Source organism: Dermacentor andersoni, chromosome 11, assembly GCF_023375885.2.
Source record: "Dermacentor andersoni chromosome 11, qqDerAnde1_hic_scaffold, whole genome shotgun sequence".
NCBI classification, from domain to species: Eukaryota; Metazoa; Arthropoda; class Arachnida; order Ixodida; family Ixodidae; genus Dermacentor; species Dermacentor andersoni.
In genome coordinates this window covers 84,960,007-84,975,585 of record NC_092824.1, presented here as the reverse complement: position 1 = coordinate 84,975,585, position 15,579 = coordinate 84,960,007, and the positions used below count along the sequence as shown (strand labels likewise).

The following is a 15,579-nucleotide window of genomic DNA, read 5'->3' as shown; positions in this document are numbered from 1 at the left end:
AAAGTTGCTTCAGAAATAGCCTTCTGTAATGCCCTTCACGATTCAAAAGCTACATGGGAGCGTCCCAAATTGGCTGTGTGACGGGTATTCTCTGTGACCATGATGAAGCAATGGTTGCTTTCCCAAGTTTCAGTGTGCTTACAAAATGCAAGTTTTTTTATTATTGTTTCACGTTTGCGAAACCGATATAAATGGGTCCTAACATTTCTGGCCTTGCGCTTTCACGAAGTACGCTCGATTGATGGACATACACATTTTTGTTGCGACATTTAGAAGGCAACAAGAGAATAATTATTGCAGAACTCATCTTACGAAGACTCGACGTTAATGCGATTAGCATTCAAGCTATCTAGCGACAAGGTGTATTTCTGAAGCCACATTTATTTAACATGTGTAGCTGTTATTCAGAACGTTCCGTTGCTTCGGCTAAATGCGACATATTCCGGCATCGTCCGACTCGTTTTCCAAGGTAAAAATTAAATTATTGTGTTTTACGTGCCAAAACCACTTTCTGATTGTGAGGCACGCCGTAGCGGAGGACTCCGGAAATTTTGACCACCTGGGGTTCTGTAACGTGCACCTAAATCTAAATACACGGGTGTTTTCGCATTTAGCCTCCATCGGAATGCGGCCGCCGTGGCCGGGATTCGATCCCGCGACCTCGTGCTCAGCAGCCTAACACCATAGCCACTGAGCAACCACGGCGGGTGTTTGCCAAGGTCGACCACGATGACCGCGTATGCGCGACGCCGACGCAGTGGCGACGAAACGACGTCGATGGAACGGCAAAGGTGATATGACGACGAGTTCATGAGGAAGATGGCGTAACAACGAAGGTATGATGGCAAACGGGTGACCAAGCTGCAATGACGACGGTGGCAAGACAACGGTATGAAGAGAATGCGATGACCACGAGTCTATTACGAAACTGGCGTGACAACTGTACCACGAAGGCTATTGACGACGATGGCACGGTGACGCCGGCGTGACGAAGCTTGAGGGACGACGACTGCGCGACCACGACGGCATGGTGACGACGGTATGATGGAATGACGACAGATTGATTACGATAGAACCGCAAAAAAAGGATTCGCGTCGATGGAACGTCGAAGGTGGGGTGACGACCACGGTATGACGGCAATGGTATGACGACGACTGTGTGACGATGATGACGTGGCGACGACAGTACGATGAAAATAGAATGATGAAGTTAGAATGACGAAGATGGAACGACCACAATGACGTCACAACAACGGCATGGCTACGAATGCACGACAATGACACGATGACTGTGGCATGGCAATGGTGCGAGGATAATGCGGTGACGAGTGTGCGACGACAATGGCGTGACCAAGCCTGTACGACGACGATGGCTTGACAACGACGGGATGACAACGGTTGGATGACGTAGCTCGAGTGACGACGACGATGTGATAACGAATGCATGACGATTGTATGACGGTGATGGAACGAAGACGATGACGTGGCGACGACGGCATGACGCAAGTTGGACGACAAAGCTGAAATAACGCCGATGGAACGAACACGACGCCGTCACTATCGCAAGCATATATCCAAACCCTAGCTATTAGAGAACTTGTGCGGTCAGCGTAAATAGGCGTGACGACTGTGGCATGACGAGAGTCAGATGACGAAGCTGGAATGACGACGATGGAATGGCCACGGCAACGTCACGATCACAAGCGCGTACCTAGCGGTTCAAGCTGGTAGACAACTTTTGCCACGGTGTCGGTGTAAGAGGCAAGGTAGATAGATAGATAGATAGATAGATAGATAGATTGGCTTAAAACGGCTGAAGTTGGCAAAGAATTCTAATCGCACTATTAATAAGATAGACCGAGTGGAGCAAATCTTGTACATAGATGCGGCAGGTGTCGTTCGCGCGAACCTCAATACACTGCCTCCTTATAGCATGGACCAATCAGTACTGCGAAGAGGCGTCAAGTTGACCAAGAGAGGGGAGGGAGGGAGCGTAGTTTTTGACCTGTATAAAGCTCGCGTAATGGTCATTGCTGGGTCAACATGCGACCATGTGCATCTTGGGGTGTTTATTATCCTTTCAGGAGCGCCGAGAACTAGAAAATTTTCAGTTATAATGTAGACCAAGGGACTTCTCGTGCTAAGAAGATCACATTGCTTGTGTTCTTTTAAATCGTGCTGCATTTGCAACATCACAATCTGAAGGTAAAATCCAAATTTCAATGACATCATCTTTTGTTACGTAAGTATAATCGCGAAGTAAAAGCCCACTGCATACTGCTGGTAAATTCAGAAGTTGTTTCTCACTCAAATCACAGCTCACTCATCTAGAAAAACGTAAGGCATTTCGGTCAAATACTTACGCCATGCCAGAGTATACAATACTTTTATAAAACGCCTACGTTACCTAGAATTTATTAAAAAGATTTAGCGGTAATTTAGCGACTTTTATATTTCGCTTTAACGACGCGATTAAAAAAATTACGGCAACACTGGATAGGGCTTAAACCCATCCTTCGCGGTCATTGTCATTTGGCTTTCCCAAATGCAAAGCGCGATACATTTCTCCTTTTCTGCAGCCTCTGGAACGAGGTGACATCAAATTGCTGCAATGGCTCAGTCTCGAAGGAGACGTGTGACTTCGCCTGGAACACCAATGATCCTGCCTGCGTCAATCCGGTAAATCTCTGCTCCTTAACAAGTTGTGACGTTTGCTTATCGACGGTGTATTACATTTTAGCGCCCGCATTTTGAAGGAGATGCTTCTTTGAACGTTATTTATTGGCACCACTGAAACTCAGTACAGAGAGAAATAGTTTCGTAAATGACATCCCCTCTGATAGGAACAAGAACAACGCAAGTAAGATTAAAGTTCAAAAACCTGCAAATGACCACGTGATATTAGCAGATATCTGTGCATAGTCGTCGTGCCCTTCATGCCGAAATAGCGCCTAATCTTAGCCGGCAATCAGACCTCGCCAACTTTGCACTGATTTGAGTGGTGGCTTTTAAGGTTCCAAAGCGACACGGGGAATGCCAGAGACGCTGTAGTGGACGAGGGCTCTGGAATAATTTTGACCGCCTCGGATTCTTCAACGTGCCCCCCGAGTCTAAGTATACAAGCGTCTCTACATTTCGCCCTCCTTGAAGTGCGGCCGCCACGGTTTGGAGGCGAACACTCGACGTGGCGCCAAGCAACTGAACGCGATAGCCATGGCGCCACCGCGCAGGATCCAACTTTATTTCGCAGAGCCTGTCTTTCGGTTTAAGAAGTTGTAGGCAAGCATGTTGCTGAGATATCGTGTTTTCTACCCCCCCCCCCCCCCCCCCTTTTTCTTCTCCTGCATACGCACTAACGTAGTACCACTGAAAAGGGATGGTACGTTTCCGAAAAAAAAAAAAAAACGGCGTGGTACATCCAGCGCATTGCGTACCTCTGAAACATTTTTTTCTTTCAAGACGGCGATTCGGGTTAGTTGGTTCAAGTTCATGTTGAACAGATTATGCCGTGCACTGGCACAGAGACCGAAGGTTAAAGGGGTCTGCTTTTCTGTGACATTTTGTCAGTGTGCCAGTGCGCTTTGAGATCTGTGCGACAAAAAAAAAAAATCTAGGACGCAATACTTTGTAACCGCGCGTCTAGCAATAGAAAAACAAATTGGTGTCATGCATAATTGGAAAGACTGCCTCATGCAGATGCAACTTCAGCTTTTGTCACGAATTGGTAATTGCGCTTAGGAGGATGATGTCACGCTTAGACGTGAAAAATTGTGTGCTCACCTGGATAAAAGAAGTCAAAGATGACAAGTCAGCGCTCGCTACCCACGGTCTCCGTCTTCGTTTGACCTTTAATAAACCTTTAATGACCTTTAATAATGACCTTTGACCTTTAATAATGACCGCCAATAAGCGCGTTTATAAGGCAGCTCATTTCGTGTTCTGTTGGTGTTGCGCTTGTTCTTTTCCTTGCAGTGCGCTTCTTCGTCGTGCTCTCTACAACGTTCATTTTGATTTCTTAGGTGAGGGTCGCGTACGAAATCGTTCTCAAGAGTGGCTTGAACGTGTACAACTTGTACGTCCCGTGCGACATCGTCAAAGAACCGCGGGAGCTTCTGTCTCGGCGTCACCCGGAGATGACGAGTCAGTACGCAACGAAGCAGCTCTTGATCAAGATGCTTGGCGTGCAAACCTCGGTGAGGCCCGTGCGCATCTGAACATGCCATCATTGTGAATTGAACATGAACATGCCACACGAACATGCCGCAATTCTGTGCTTCTGAACATGCCATCGTAAGCTTTAGCTCGCAATCTCCCGTCTAAATACACGAGAATGGAGAAATCGTTTTTCTCGGCTTGCATTGAACCAAATTTTTGGCGGTTTGTTGAATTTTAATGAAAAAAAGTTAAAATCTAGTAACTGTAGGAACTGGAATTTCAACTTACGCTTTACACGTTTTCAATAAATTATGACAAATTGCAAGATTAACAGAAGCTTATGCATCGACTTCGCTACTCTGTAACTGCACAATAAGAAACGACATCAGAATTCCGTGAGCTCCGCCCAGTGATACATCTAAAGTGGACAAGAATTGTTGTATTGAACACCGCTCTTACATATACCACATTTCTTTGAGCAAGATTTTCGGAGGACCCTCGTAAATGCACCAACCATTTCACGTCAGTTGTCAATTCATATATCACCTCTGTTCGCTTGAAATACTCTAACCGAAACAGTTTACAGAACTGCGACGTCTGTATTTGATGAGCTACGCATTTGTGAACTTCGTCCCTATATATTTTTTGTGTTCGTCACCAATTTACAGCAATACTTGTAAGAAAGTTTAGGCCTAAGTCAAAATTCTGCTGCCTACAGTCAGTATGATTCAGTTTTATTTCTCAAATGTGTGACAATTTATTTTAATTGGCAGAGTGGTTGTCTGAATAAGTCATTTCTGCGTTTTACACGAATTGGAATAATGAAGTTAGACCTGGCTTCGCTCTAAATATTCATCTTAAGAGAAAAGCGCAACAATAAAACACAGGAAGAGATTAGACGCAATAAATGATGTTAAGAAGAGCGACGGAATGTCCTAATTGCGATGCAGTCGGAAGTAGAGTTGTGCGATAACCAGCTTCGGAATTGTTATAGGTTAGGATTACGGAAAGCGAATCACTTGAAGTTAGAGCGTTAGGTTGAAAACAATTTTAGTTGTTAAAAGATCTCAAATAGCTTATCGAAGGTCCCACCAGATGGTCGGGTAACTGTTTTTCTTGGTTATTGACCCTTAGCGCATAAAACTCAGCCTTCATTAGTATTGAAAGGCTGCCCTAAAGCAAATACGTTTTTTGAACAATAATTTTTAAATGGCTGTCTTATTGGCTGTATGGCTGTCTTATAATCTACTCATAGGCCCTTGTCTGCATAAGTATGAGCGGGGATAATGAATGGACTCCCTAATATGTTGCGCAAATTGTTGCTCAACTCAGAAATTATCCTTTCGTCTCGTAAACTAGTTAAGTTGTAATCAGGTGCAGACACTATACGGACGCGTCCATTTAGCGAATACTGAGAATTTTATTTTTGTTAGCTATGAGCTCCAAGCCTACCAAATTTAATTCGCTCGTGGCTACTGGCAGCGTGGCTGTGCTCTGACATTCGGCGAGCCTCAATGATAGCCCTCCATTCCACAGCTTATGTCTCCGAAGATATACAAAGAAACACAACGTTTCAAATGTCAGTATTGTACTAACGCCGCGGTCGCTCTGACCAAAGCTTACCGCATTTCCGCTGAGGCATAACCAACATCAACAACTTGATATAGGTGGGTTGGTTAATCTTGAACGTGTATTGAAGCAGCGCGATGGGACGAGGACATGAAAACAACTACAACAAGACAGTGCTAGTCATGTTGCTGCTGTTTTCCTAATGTCCTTGTCCCGTCGCATGACTTCAATATATAAGCAATATTCAGCACTCGTTTACCGTAGGAATAAGTAATGCTTTTTATATATTCCTCCTTTTCCACTTGAGGAAGGAGGTGATAAGGAGCTGCGAATTTTGATGCTATCTCACGCTTCTAAAAACATAGGCTAGACTGATTACAGGTACTATTTCCAAGCTTGTTTCTTTTTTTATTAAAGCGAGTATTTTTCTTTATATCTCTCTCATTTATTAAAGAACATAAATCTTTAAGCAACTGATTCCTTCGCCAGTTAACAAGAGTCACGTTAATCAAAGGTAGGCATGCAAAGACGGACTTTAGGTCCGCAAAGGACAACACGAATGCCGTGCTGTGTTGTCGTTTCCGGCCATGTTCTGTCGTCCTTCAAGGCGATTCAGCTGTCCTTTTCGTTCCTTATGTGTGGTTGTACGTGTGTCTTTTAGTAACAGAAAAGATGTTTCTCTTACGAAGCTGTAGAGGCTCGCATCTTATAGCATACGTGGTACATTCGCGTATTATACCCTCCCTCGTATATGGTATGTCGGTACTAAAGCTGCCGTGATTGCTAGAAAGAAGTACGTTTATTCAAAGAAGAAGTATGCGCGGGACAGCATGCACAACGCATTTGGATATATAGCTCAAGGCCATCCATGCTAGTAATTACATTTGCTACATCAAAACGGCAATAAGCAGTGTAATAAATCGCATATACATAAATGCACATTCGCAGAACAAAATTAGGCAGGCTGTTTCTTAACAGGCTAAAACATGAACCTAAAGCAAGCCTAAAACAGTGTTATTTAATTGAAAAGCAAATGTGCACAAGAGATTGTCGTTTTGTTAAAAGTACATCTGTTTGCGGCAACATCTACCTGAATCAATTTGTCTGTTAGAAAATCTCCGTTTAATCGCAGAGTCGAAATACTATTTTTGAATGGGAGCAATAGAAAGAGAGAGAGAGAGAGAGAGAGAGAGAGAGAGAGAGAGAGAGAGAGAGAGAGAGAGAGAGAGAGAGAGAGAGAGAGAGAGAGAGAGAGACGCTTTGACACTAAACCTCAATCCGGAGCTTCTTATAGGACGTGAAGACAGTGACAAACACTAACGGTAAGAACTGACTATCATTGCAGCCTACAATGTTTCGTGCTTACTTTCAATAGTATTTACTCAGTGAAAAAATGCACATTTGTTTGTTAGTCAGGGCTGATATTTGTCGCATCTCACAGGCTGTCCTTGAGAGGCAGCATTAGCTCGGGAGCTACGATCTAAAAACATGGAAACGGAGAAATAGTTTTTTGGCAACCACTAAACCAATTTTGATTAGGTTTGTGGCATGTAAAAGAACAAGTGAAAATTTAATAACTGAAAGAAGTAGATTATCAATTTATGTCGTGCTTTCCTCCGAAAAAAAAAAAAACACCCTTCGGAAATTGCAAAATCGCGAGAGGATCAAATATCAAGTTTGATGCTCTGTAATTGAGCAATAAAGTATTGCACCAAAATTCTGGAAACTGCACCTAAGAATAATAGCTTGGACATAAATGGTATATCATACACTGCTCTGTAATATATAGCACTAATTTGGGAGAATGACTTATGGAAAACTCTCGTAAACGTTGTAATAATTTCATGTAACCTGAACAATCGTATATCAAGTTGTCCGCTATGCACTTTAGAAAACTGAGCCATGTGTTTTTGGAGAAGAATCACGGATTTGTGAACTTCGTCTTTCAAGTTTTCTTAACTTGCGGAATGTCGACAATTTTTGCATGATACGATATGTCTTAAATAATATGTATGCTTTCGGAGTTGCCAGAATTTTTAAGATTTTTCTCTCGAATGGAACAAGTTCTACTCAGGTAATTCGAGCGGTTGTTTAACAAATGTATTTCTGCGTTTCATGAGTAATTGAATAAGGAAACTGGAGTTGCCTCCGAGGTAAAACTTGCTCTTAACTGTGTTTTCGCTATTACTCCCGTCATAAACCAGCCACTGTGAGTACCACGTTTAACAATTCCGCTTTCGATTCACAAATGCGGTGCCGTACTCGTACGTGACTCTGGTCAGTCGGTCTTTTCTAGAGCCTGTTCGAGACCCCGAATTGCTACAACCAGGACAACTTGCTGCTGTACTACAATAGACGTGACGTCATCGAAGCCTTGCACGTTGAACAATCTCCCCATATGTGGGTGCCGTGCAGGTGAGTCCATTTTAAGGGTTCGCAGTCACGTAGAGGGCGGAGGCACCTGCACTGTCACTGTGTCACGTGGCACACCCATGACGCGAAACGCAAAATCTGAGCAGACGTGAGTCCGATAAACGATACTCAAGGAAATTCAACAGAGCTTCTGCAAGGATGAATGTCGTTTAGAAGGAAATGTACTACATTCGCTTCCAAGCTTTTAACGTTTTTAAACAGGTCCTAACATATGTTATACAAAACGATTTGACCATAATGCGAAGAATATACTCCTTTTTGGACTGGAGCGCCGGCCCTGAATTCTATAGGGCAACAGGTATATGTTTACAAAAACTGTTTTGTGTCTACAATACAGTGAAATTGGTCTCCATAAAGCGGAGTTCAAGCATATGGGAGTTAAATTTGAGTTAGAACTGTATGTTACAAAGGCATAGTGCAGATGTAACTTTCCAACAATGCTTGCATATTGTTGCTATTGGCTTCTTTGTTAACAGTATCGTATATATACATTCGCGAAACCTCCAATGCATTTGCAGCTTACACAGAGAAGAATGTTACTGCACATTCATTATATCCTATAGAGGGCAGCAAGTAAATATACGGGTTGCGGACTGCGCACCTTGAAATCGACATGCTATAATTTGGTTGTGGTTTTCGTCACGAGGCAGCGCAAAGTTCTTAAAGACCTTATATAAGAGAAACAGCCGCGCGGTTATTTATGACAAGTACCGATATGAATGTCTAATTGTGTCCGACAAAGGGCTAAATTATTGATTCGGTACTGCACCATACAGTATACACCTGAGCAGTGGCTAGTGACGAACATAAATTTCAGTAACTGTAGGTTCATCACCTTGGCTTCATGTGGACGCGGCCGCTGTGCCATTAATTGAGCCTGCAATCTTGCGCCCAAAAAGTACGCCATTTGTCATGGAGCCATCACCAGCAATAAAATATGAAATGAACTGCTCCATCAATACTATATGGTTTCTCTCATTTCTTTTTTTAAAATGTTTGTTGTTCTTTCTTGGCACAGCGGGAGCTATTTGTTTGAGAAGAAATGTGTGCCTATGGCAAGCGCGTACGGATATGTTCACGGAACGACCCCCTTGCTTCCTGCTTCATTACAGTAAGACCCTGAACTACACCCAGCAGCACCTGACTGTGCGGGAAGTGGTGCAACAACTGGCCGAATCTGGGCGTCTCAGAGGCCTCATTTATCACGGCGACGTGGACATGGCGTGCCCGTTTCTCGGGGGTGACTGGTTCGTACGCAGCTTGGGATACGAGGTAAAGTTTTCTCCACAAAAAGAAGAAAGAAGCGAAAAAAAAAGTCTTTTTTTCTACGTGTACCAGGATGGAGGTGAAAATCTCCGCGTTGTGGACATAATGTCCCTTTTAAACTGCTACTGCGCACAGGCAACGCCACAGTGGACATCTGCGATGGGTCACGTGAACTTATGTAATGCGAAGGTTGTGGGTTCGTGTGTTCTAAGGGGTTCTCTTGGTTTCCCTCGTCGTCCTTCTTTTCATAGCGAGCGTCTCAAATGCGGCATGTTAGGTGCCTTCAGGCAGCATACGAATGTTTGTTGTTCAACATACTGCTCATAAAAAGAGTTCATGGTCTACGTAAAAATATGCAACAAATTGCATTTTTTTAACTTTCCTCTCAACCTTTTAGTCGGATACCGTGGCAATTCCCAAAGTAGCCTACGAATTTTGTACCGTGCCCATGAGCAGCTCTGTGGAAGCAAAGACAGGAGTGAATTCTTCCTATCCTTCTTAAAACTCATCCCCCTCCTCCTCCCCCTCCACCCGTTCCTTGCATCCTGTAACAGTACTCTAGTCTTCAAACGCTTTTAAGAGGAAGCTTTAGAGTGGGATCTCTCATCGGAATACACGGGAACGGAGAGAACTTGTTTTTTTATCTGCAAACAGTGCACCAAATTTGACGAGATCTGCTGCACTTAAAATAAACTGTTAGTGTAGAGCGACTGTAGGATAGCCAGCTTGTTATTTATGCCGTCAGCGTTTTTAACCAAAAATGTTTGAAATTCAAAAATTGCATAAGAAGACCTCAAGTATGAAGAATAAAAGTAACTCGGGAATAAAAAACGATATCACTATTACGTACACTGTACCTAATGACGTATCTAAAACGAAAAGAACTGATGTAATATACATCGCGCTAAAATATACGTCCAATGTCTGAGTAGGCTCTTCGCAAAACTCTCATGTACGTTGAAACAATTTCAGGAAAGCTGTATGTTCATATATCAAATTTGTCCGCTTTAGATGCTCTAACAGACGCAACTTACAGAAATTTGATCTCTCTTTGGTGGACAGTTACGAATTTGAAAATTTCTCACAGCATGGCGGCCGCCTCGTTTTTTGGCGCCACCGTTGTTTGCTGGGAGATGGCTAAGTGGACCGAATGCCGTCACCGTGCATCGAAGCGACTCTCGCTTTTCACATGTCCCAAAAGAAGCATCAGCTCTGTCCCCAGCCCCCACCTGTGACGATGTACAGGCCACCTTGCTGTAGGAGTATCGCGTTTCAGTCGATGAGCATTACCTTCGCAACCTTCGCATTATAAAGCGTTTAGTATTACTTTCATTTATTTATGCGTGACTTTGCCTTGCGCGTCTCATTTTTTTTCTTTGGCAGCCCACATCTCAATACAGGATGTGGCACGCTGGATCCGTTATCGCTGGCTTCGTGCAGACCTTCGCCAAGGACATCACTTTCGTCACCGTGAAGGTAGTTTTTTTTTGCAATGTATTTTACTGGCGCAGTGATTGAAACGTGTTGGGAATTGTGTCGATCGGGTCAGGCAATACTTTGCGAGGCTTGAGCGCCCAAGCAAAAGCCGTCATTCGCAGCCGTGTTGGGTAGAACACAGCCGAACAAGAAGCAGTTAAGGAATTCCGCTATCGCTAATATTCCTAGCACTCAGGCTTCACGAAAACGCGGACGACGTCTTGTGTGACAGGGTGATAAACGCAGGTGCGGGAAGCTACACAATGCGTGGCAACATGGTGAGGATAATAGGCGGTTCTTCCTTTGGCAGAACGCTGCGGAGTTTGACCTTACGCTGGTCACTGACCCTGCCTTTCCGACACGTATAGGGACGTCGACGTGTAGGGATACTACCCCTGACCTCTGCTTTGTAAAGAACGCAGCCAAGCCTAGTTGGTACAATCTTGCCGAAGACCTAGGCAGTGATCATTATATTAACCAAGTTGTTTTTGAGGTTGAGGGTAGGCGCCCTAGGGCGTTAACGTTTATAGACTGGGATAAGTTTCGGATGATCCGGGAGGAGAGAGGAGAAAGGGGGAAGGAATTTGAAGGCCTGTACCGGCCGTCCCTGGAGGATTGGGTCACCCAGGTGAGGGAGGATGTAAAGGAGGCTACGAAGGAGATCACTACGGATTTGGAGGTGGATAGTGTTGATAGCAGGCTGGCCCATCTGATTGAAGCCAAGCGGTCCATGCTGGATAGGTGGAAGGGGCAGAGGCTTAATCGCAGGCTGCGTAAAAAGATTTCCGAGCTGAATAAGCTGATTGAGGAGCACTGTACGCTTTTGTCTAGGCAACAGTGGGATGAGGTATGCAACTCGGTGGACGAGCAGGTGCGCAACGGGAGGTCGTGGGGCTTGCTTAAGCATTTGCTGAACGACTCCAATACGAGGGTTAGTCAGGGGCACGTCCTTGCTAGAGCTGTACACGAAGCAGTGGGGTCTGCCTCGGAGGAAGAGCTGGTTGAAAAGCTGGCCAACAAATACCTTCCTGTTGCGGACCCGGATGCTTTTCTGACGGAGCAGGCCTACACGGGAGAGGACAACTTTTCCTTAGATGAGGACTTTTCTGTGGAAGAGGTACGCACGGCTTTGCATAACCTTAAGAGCAAGTCGGCTCCCGGAGCGGACGGGATTTCGAACAAGCTTTTGAAAAATCTGGACGATAGGTCAATCAAGTACCTTACCGGGGAGGTTAACGCTATGTGGAGAGACGGGGTGGTTCCGGAGCAGTGGAAGACAGCTCTCACGGTGCTGATTCCCAAGGCTGGCAAAGTCCCGAGCATCGATAACTTAAGGCCTATTTCGCTCACTTCGTGTGTGGGCAAGGTAGCCGAGCATGCGGTGCTTAATCGGCTTACAAGGTACCTTGAGGAGAACCAGGTCTACCCCCACACTATGATTGGTTTTAGGGCCGGGCTGTCGACTCAAGACGCAATGAAGCTCATCAAGCATCAGGTCATTGATGGAGATGGAAGGGGCGTTAAGGCCATCCTAGGGCTGGACCTGGAGAAGGCTTTTGACAACGTTCGGCACTCTTATATTCTTAAGTCCATTTCGGATCTTGGCCTCGGCGCGCGCTTTCATGACTATGTCAGGTCCTTCCTGTCAGGCAGGAAGGCTACCTTGAAGGTTGCGGAGCTGGAGTCAAAGATGTTCAATCTTGGAGACAGGGGCACTCCTCAAGGGGCCGTCATCTCGCCCACATTGTTCAATCTGGCCATGGTCGGATTGACCAAGAAGCTCTTGGAGATTGAGGGGATTAGGCACACCATGTATGCAGATGACGTGACCATATGGTGTCCCGGTGGTAGTGAGGGCTATATCGAAAGTGTTCTGCAGGAGGCAGTAGATGCAATTGAGAATTATTTGGACCCGACGGGGTTAAGGTGCTCCCCCTCCAAGTCGGAGCTGTTGCTGTACAGTCCCACTAGAAGGGGACGCAAGCCAAGGGGATGGATCCCCGTGGACCAGCTGAGCATTCAGCTTCGTACAAGAAATGGCGATCTCATACCTAGGGTTAATAAGATCAGGGTTCTGGGGATGATTATTGAGTCGAACGGTGCCAACACGCTGACGATCCAGAAGATCATTGCCAAGACAGACAATGCGGTACGCCTAGTGAAGAGGGTGGCCAACAGGCAGACGGGGTTCAAGGAGGATAGTCTCATTAGACTTATGCACGCATTTGTATTGTGTCACTTTACTTATGTGGCGGCAATGCACAAATGGAAACCATCGGAGAAGGAGAAGCTTGACACGCAGATTAGGAAGATCACGAAGAAAGTGTTGGGAGTGCCAATGTGCACCAGCACCGACCGACTTCTCCAGCTGGGAATTCATAATACCTTGGATGAGATAGCTGAGGCTCAGGAGAGGACGCAGATGGTGCGTCTCTCTACGACTAGCACGGGTCGGCAGATTCTGAGAGAGTTAGGTGTTCCTCAGGAGAAGATTTCGCAGCTTCATGTCGGTATTCCCGTGAAGGTCCGTAATCGGTATCACGTCAAGCCTGTTCCCAGGAATATGCATCCGGAGCGAAATGTTGGTAGAAGAAAGGCCAGGGGAGCTTGCCTACTGAGACTCATTCGTGCTGAGAATCAGAAGGTTGGCTTCGTCGATGCTTCTTTTAACGAGGAGAGAAAGGTGTTTACCATAGTTGTCGTGGACAATGAGGGCAGTCTCGTTAACGCTGCTACCGTTCGGACTGATAGGCCAGAGGTCGCGGAGCAAGCGGCTATTGCGCTCGCCTTGGTTGACAGGCGCAGGCCTTTTGTATATAGCGATTCAAAGTCGGCCGTTAGGGCCTTTGAGAAGGGCTCGGTGGCTAAGGTTGCTTTTAAAATTATGCAGACATGTGAGATCTCTCAACATTACTTATGTTGGTTCCCTGCTCACCTTGGGATGATTGAGGGAGCCCCTCCGAATCTCAATGAGTCCGCTCATGAGGCAGCGCGAGATCTTACCCTCCGCTCTGCCCCGCGCAACGGCGTGGCGGTACTCCCCGAGAATAGAGACTCCCCTTCCACATACAATGAAATCACGAAGTATTACCTTCTTAATCGCAGGGTTTACAGTTTGCCGCATCCTAAACTAAACAGGGCTCAGGCACTTACATTACGCTTACTACAGACTGGTACTTATCCTTGCCCACGGAGACTGAACATGTTTTATCCAGAGACGTATACAGAGCCTTGTTGCCAAGATTGTGGTGCTTTAGCCTCGCTCGAACACATGCTCTGGTCTTGCGAAAGAATTGAAGACTCGGCGATCAAGGATGCGTCCAGGTGGGAGGCTGCACTTCGCAGCCCGGACCTGGATGAACAATTCTGGGCTGTCCAGCAGGCTCACGATGTGGCCGTGAGGCTTGGCCTTCCGGTCCCAACGTGGGAGCGGCCCGCTTAGTGATTAATTATCACTACTTGCAGGACCACATAAAGTTTTCCTTCCTTCCTTCCTCAGAAAGGCACAAAATAGCAAACGAAGACGACCTGTGTTAGTAAATTACGCCCCTACAATACCTGAAAAGAGACATTTATCGTAAGAGAAGGCTTGTTTACGTAGGAAAAACTCAAAGACCAGTGACGCTGCCACCTTGAAGTTTTCGCATGGACCCGGCGTCATGTCGCGAATTTTGGCTGCATCGGTTCGGGCCTACTAACATTTTATCGAAAAAAATTGATTTCATTGTATTGTGAAAGAGCCAAAGGCGTAACTTGAAAGGTTTCGCTAACTTCAATGCTCCCCAACGAAGAAATGTAGGAAAATACTTTCAAATTGGTGACGTCACACAGATTTACAGGCGCTGGGATCATAAATAAAGACGGAATGTATTCTGCGACGATAAATTTCAGCGATACTATCGCCTTGGCCACGCCGCCTTTGCGGTTGGCGCGCGCGGAGTGGCTGTACCAGCAGAATCGGATGAGCTGATTGGCTGGTTGAGTACTGCGTCATCTTAACATTCACAACGAGCCAATCAGCGTGCACCTGACGGCGATACTATCGCCGAGGGGACACTGTTGCCGAAAGTAATCGTCGCAAAATACGTCCCACGGTTGAGCGCTTTCTGTTTTATTAATCAAGATGTTACCGCAAAATTAATGAAAATGAAGATTTGAAGGTATACTTTATTATTATAAACTAGTTTAGTGTCTCTTTAAAGGTATTTTCGGCACTTACGATTCTACAGTTTCTTCTACTAAGGAAGTACGTACTTGGGCAGGCAGATGATGTAACTTCTGCAGAATGCGACGACGTGCTTCAGACGGGAAAGCTGCGACACTCCACGGCCGCAATAATCCACCGCTAATTTTAGAGCCTGTTTAAGCTTGGGAATGAAAATAAATGCGAGGAGATTTTTTGCGGAGGCTTTGCGCTCTGTGAAAGAGGTGTAGAAATCCAGGTTTGCAGTCTCCGCTCTCTCGCTAGTCCCGTGTCTGTTGAAGTGTTTAGATTTATAACACCTTGCGCTTTATACCATATTGAGACCTGGTGCTTCCTGGCGTTTGTAATTTGGAGACCAAATTGACTGTTCATTTCGATATGGCTTAGCAAAAGCACTAAACAAACGCAGTGAAATTCTCCCTTTGTTTTTCGTTACCTTGGCATGCCAAAGGGGGAGTTGTGTCCTACTTTTCTCT

The 15,579-nt window shown here is 45.5% G+C and overlaps 1 protein-coding gene across 7 annotated transcripts in view; it reads left to right on the top strand.

Moving 5' to 3' along the window:
• Positions 1 to 15,579, top strand: part of LOC126518312 (lysosomal protective protein-like) — a 136,635-nt gene that overhangs the window by 15,142 nt on the left and 105,914 nt on the right. For 4 of the 7 annotated variants that reach the window (XM_072285488.1, XM_072285482.1, XM_072285484.1 and 1 more), the window contains 5 exons: positions 2,580 to 2,679; positions 4,020 to 4,193; positions 8,021 to 8,139; positions 9,270 to 9,429; positions 10,807 to 10,899. In XM_072285488.1, coding sequence (XP_072141589.1) covers positions 2,580 to 2,679; positions 4,020 to 4,193; positions 8,021 to 8,139; positions 9,270 to 9,429; positions 10,807 to 10,899 — 646 coding nt within the window. The remainder of the gene's footprint in view (positions 1 to 2,579; positions 2,680 to 4,019; positions 4,194 to 8,020; positions 8,140 to 9,269; positions 9,430 to 10,806; positions 10,900 to 15,579) is intronic. The other 3 variants (XM_072285485.1, XM_072285486.1, XM_072285487.1) reach the window with 2 other exon arrangements.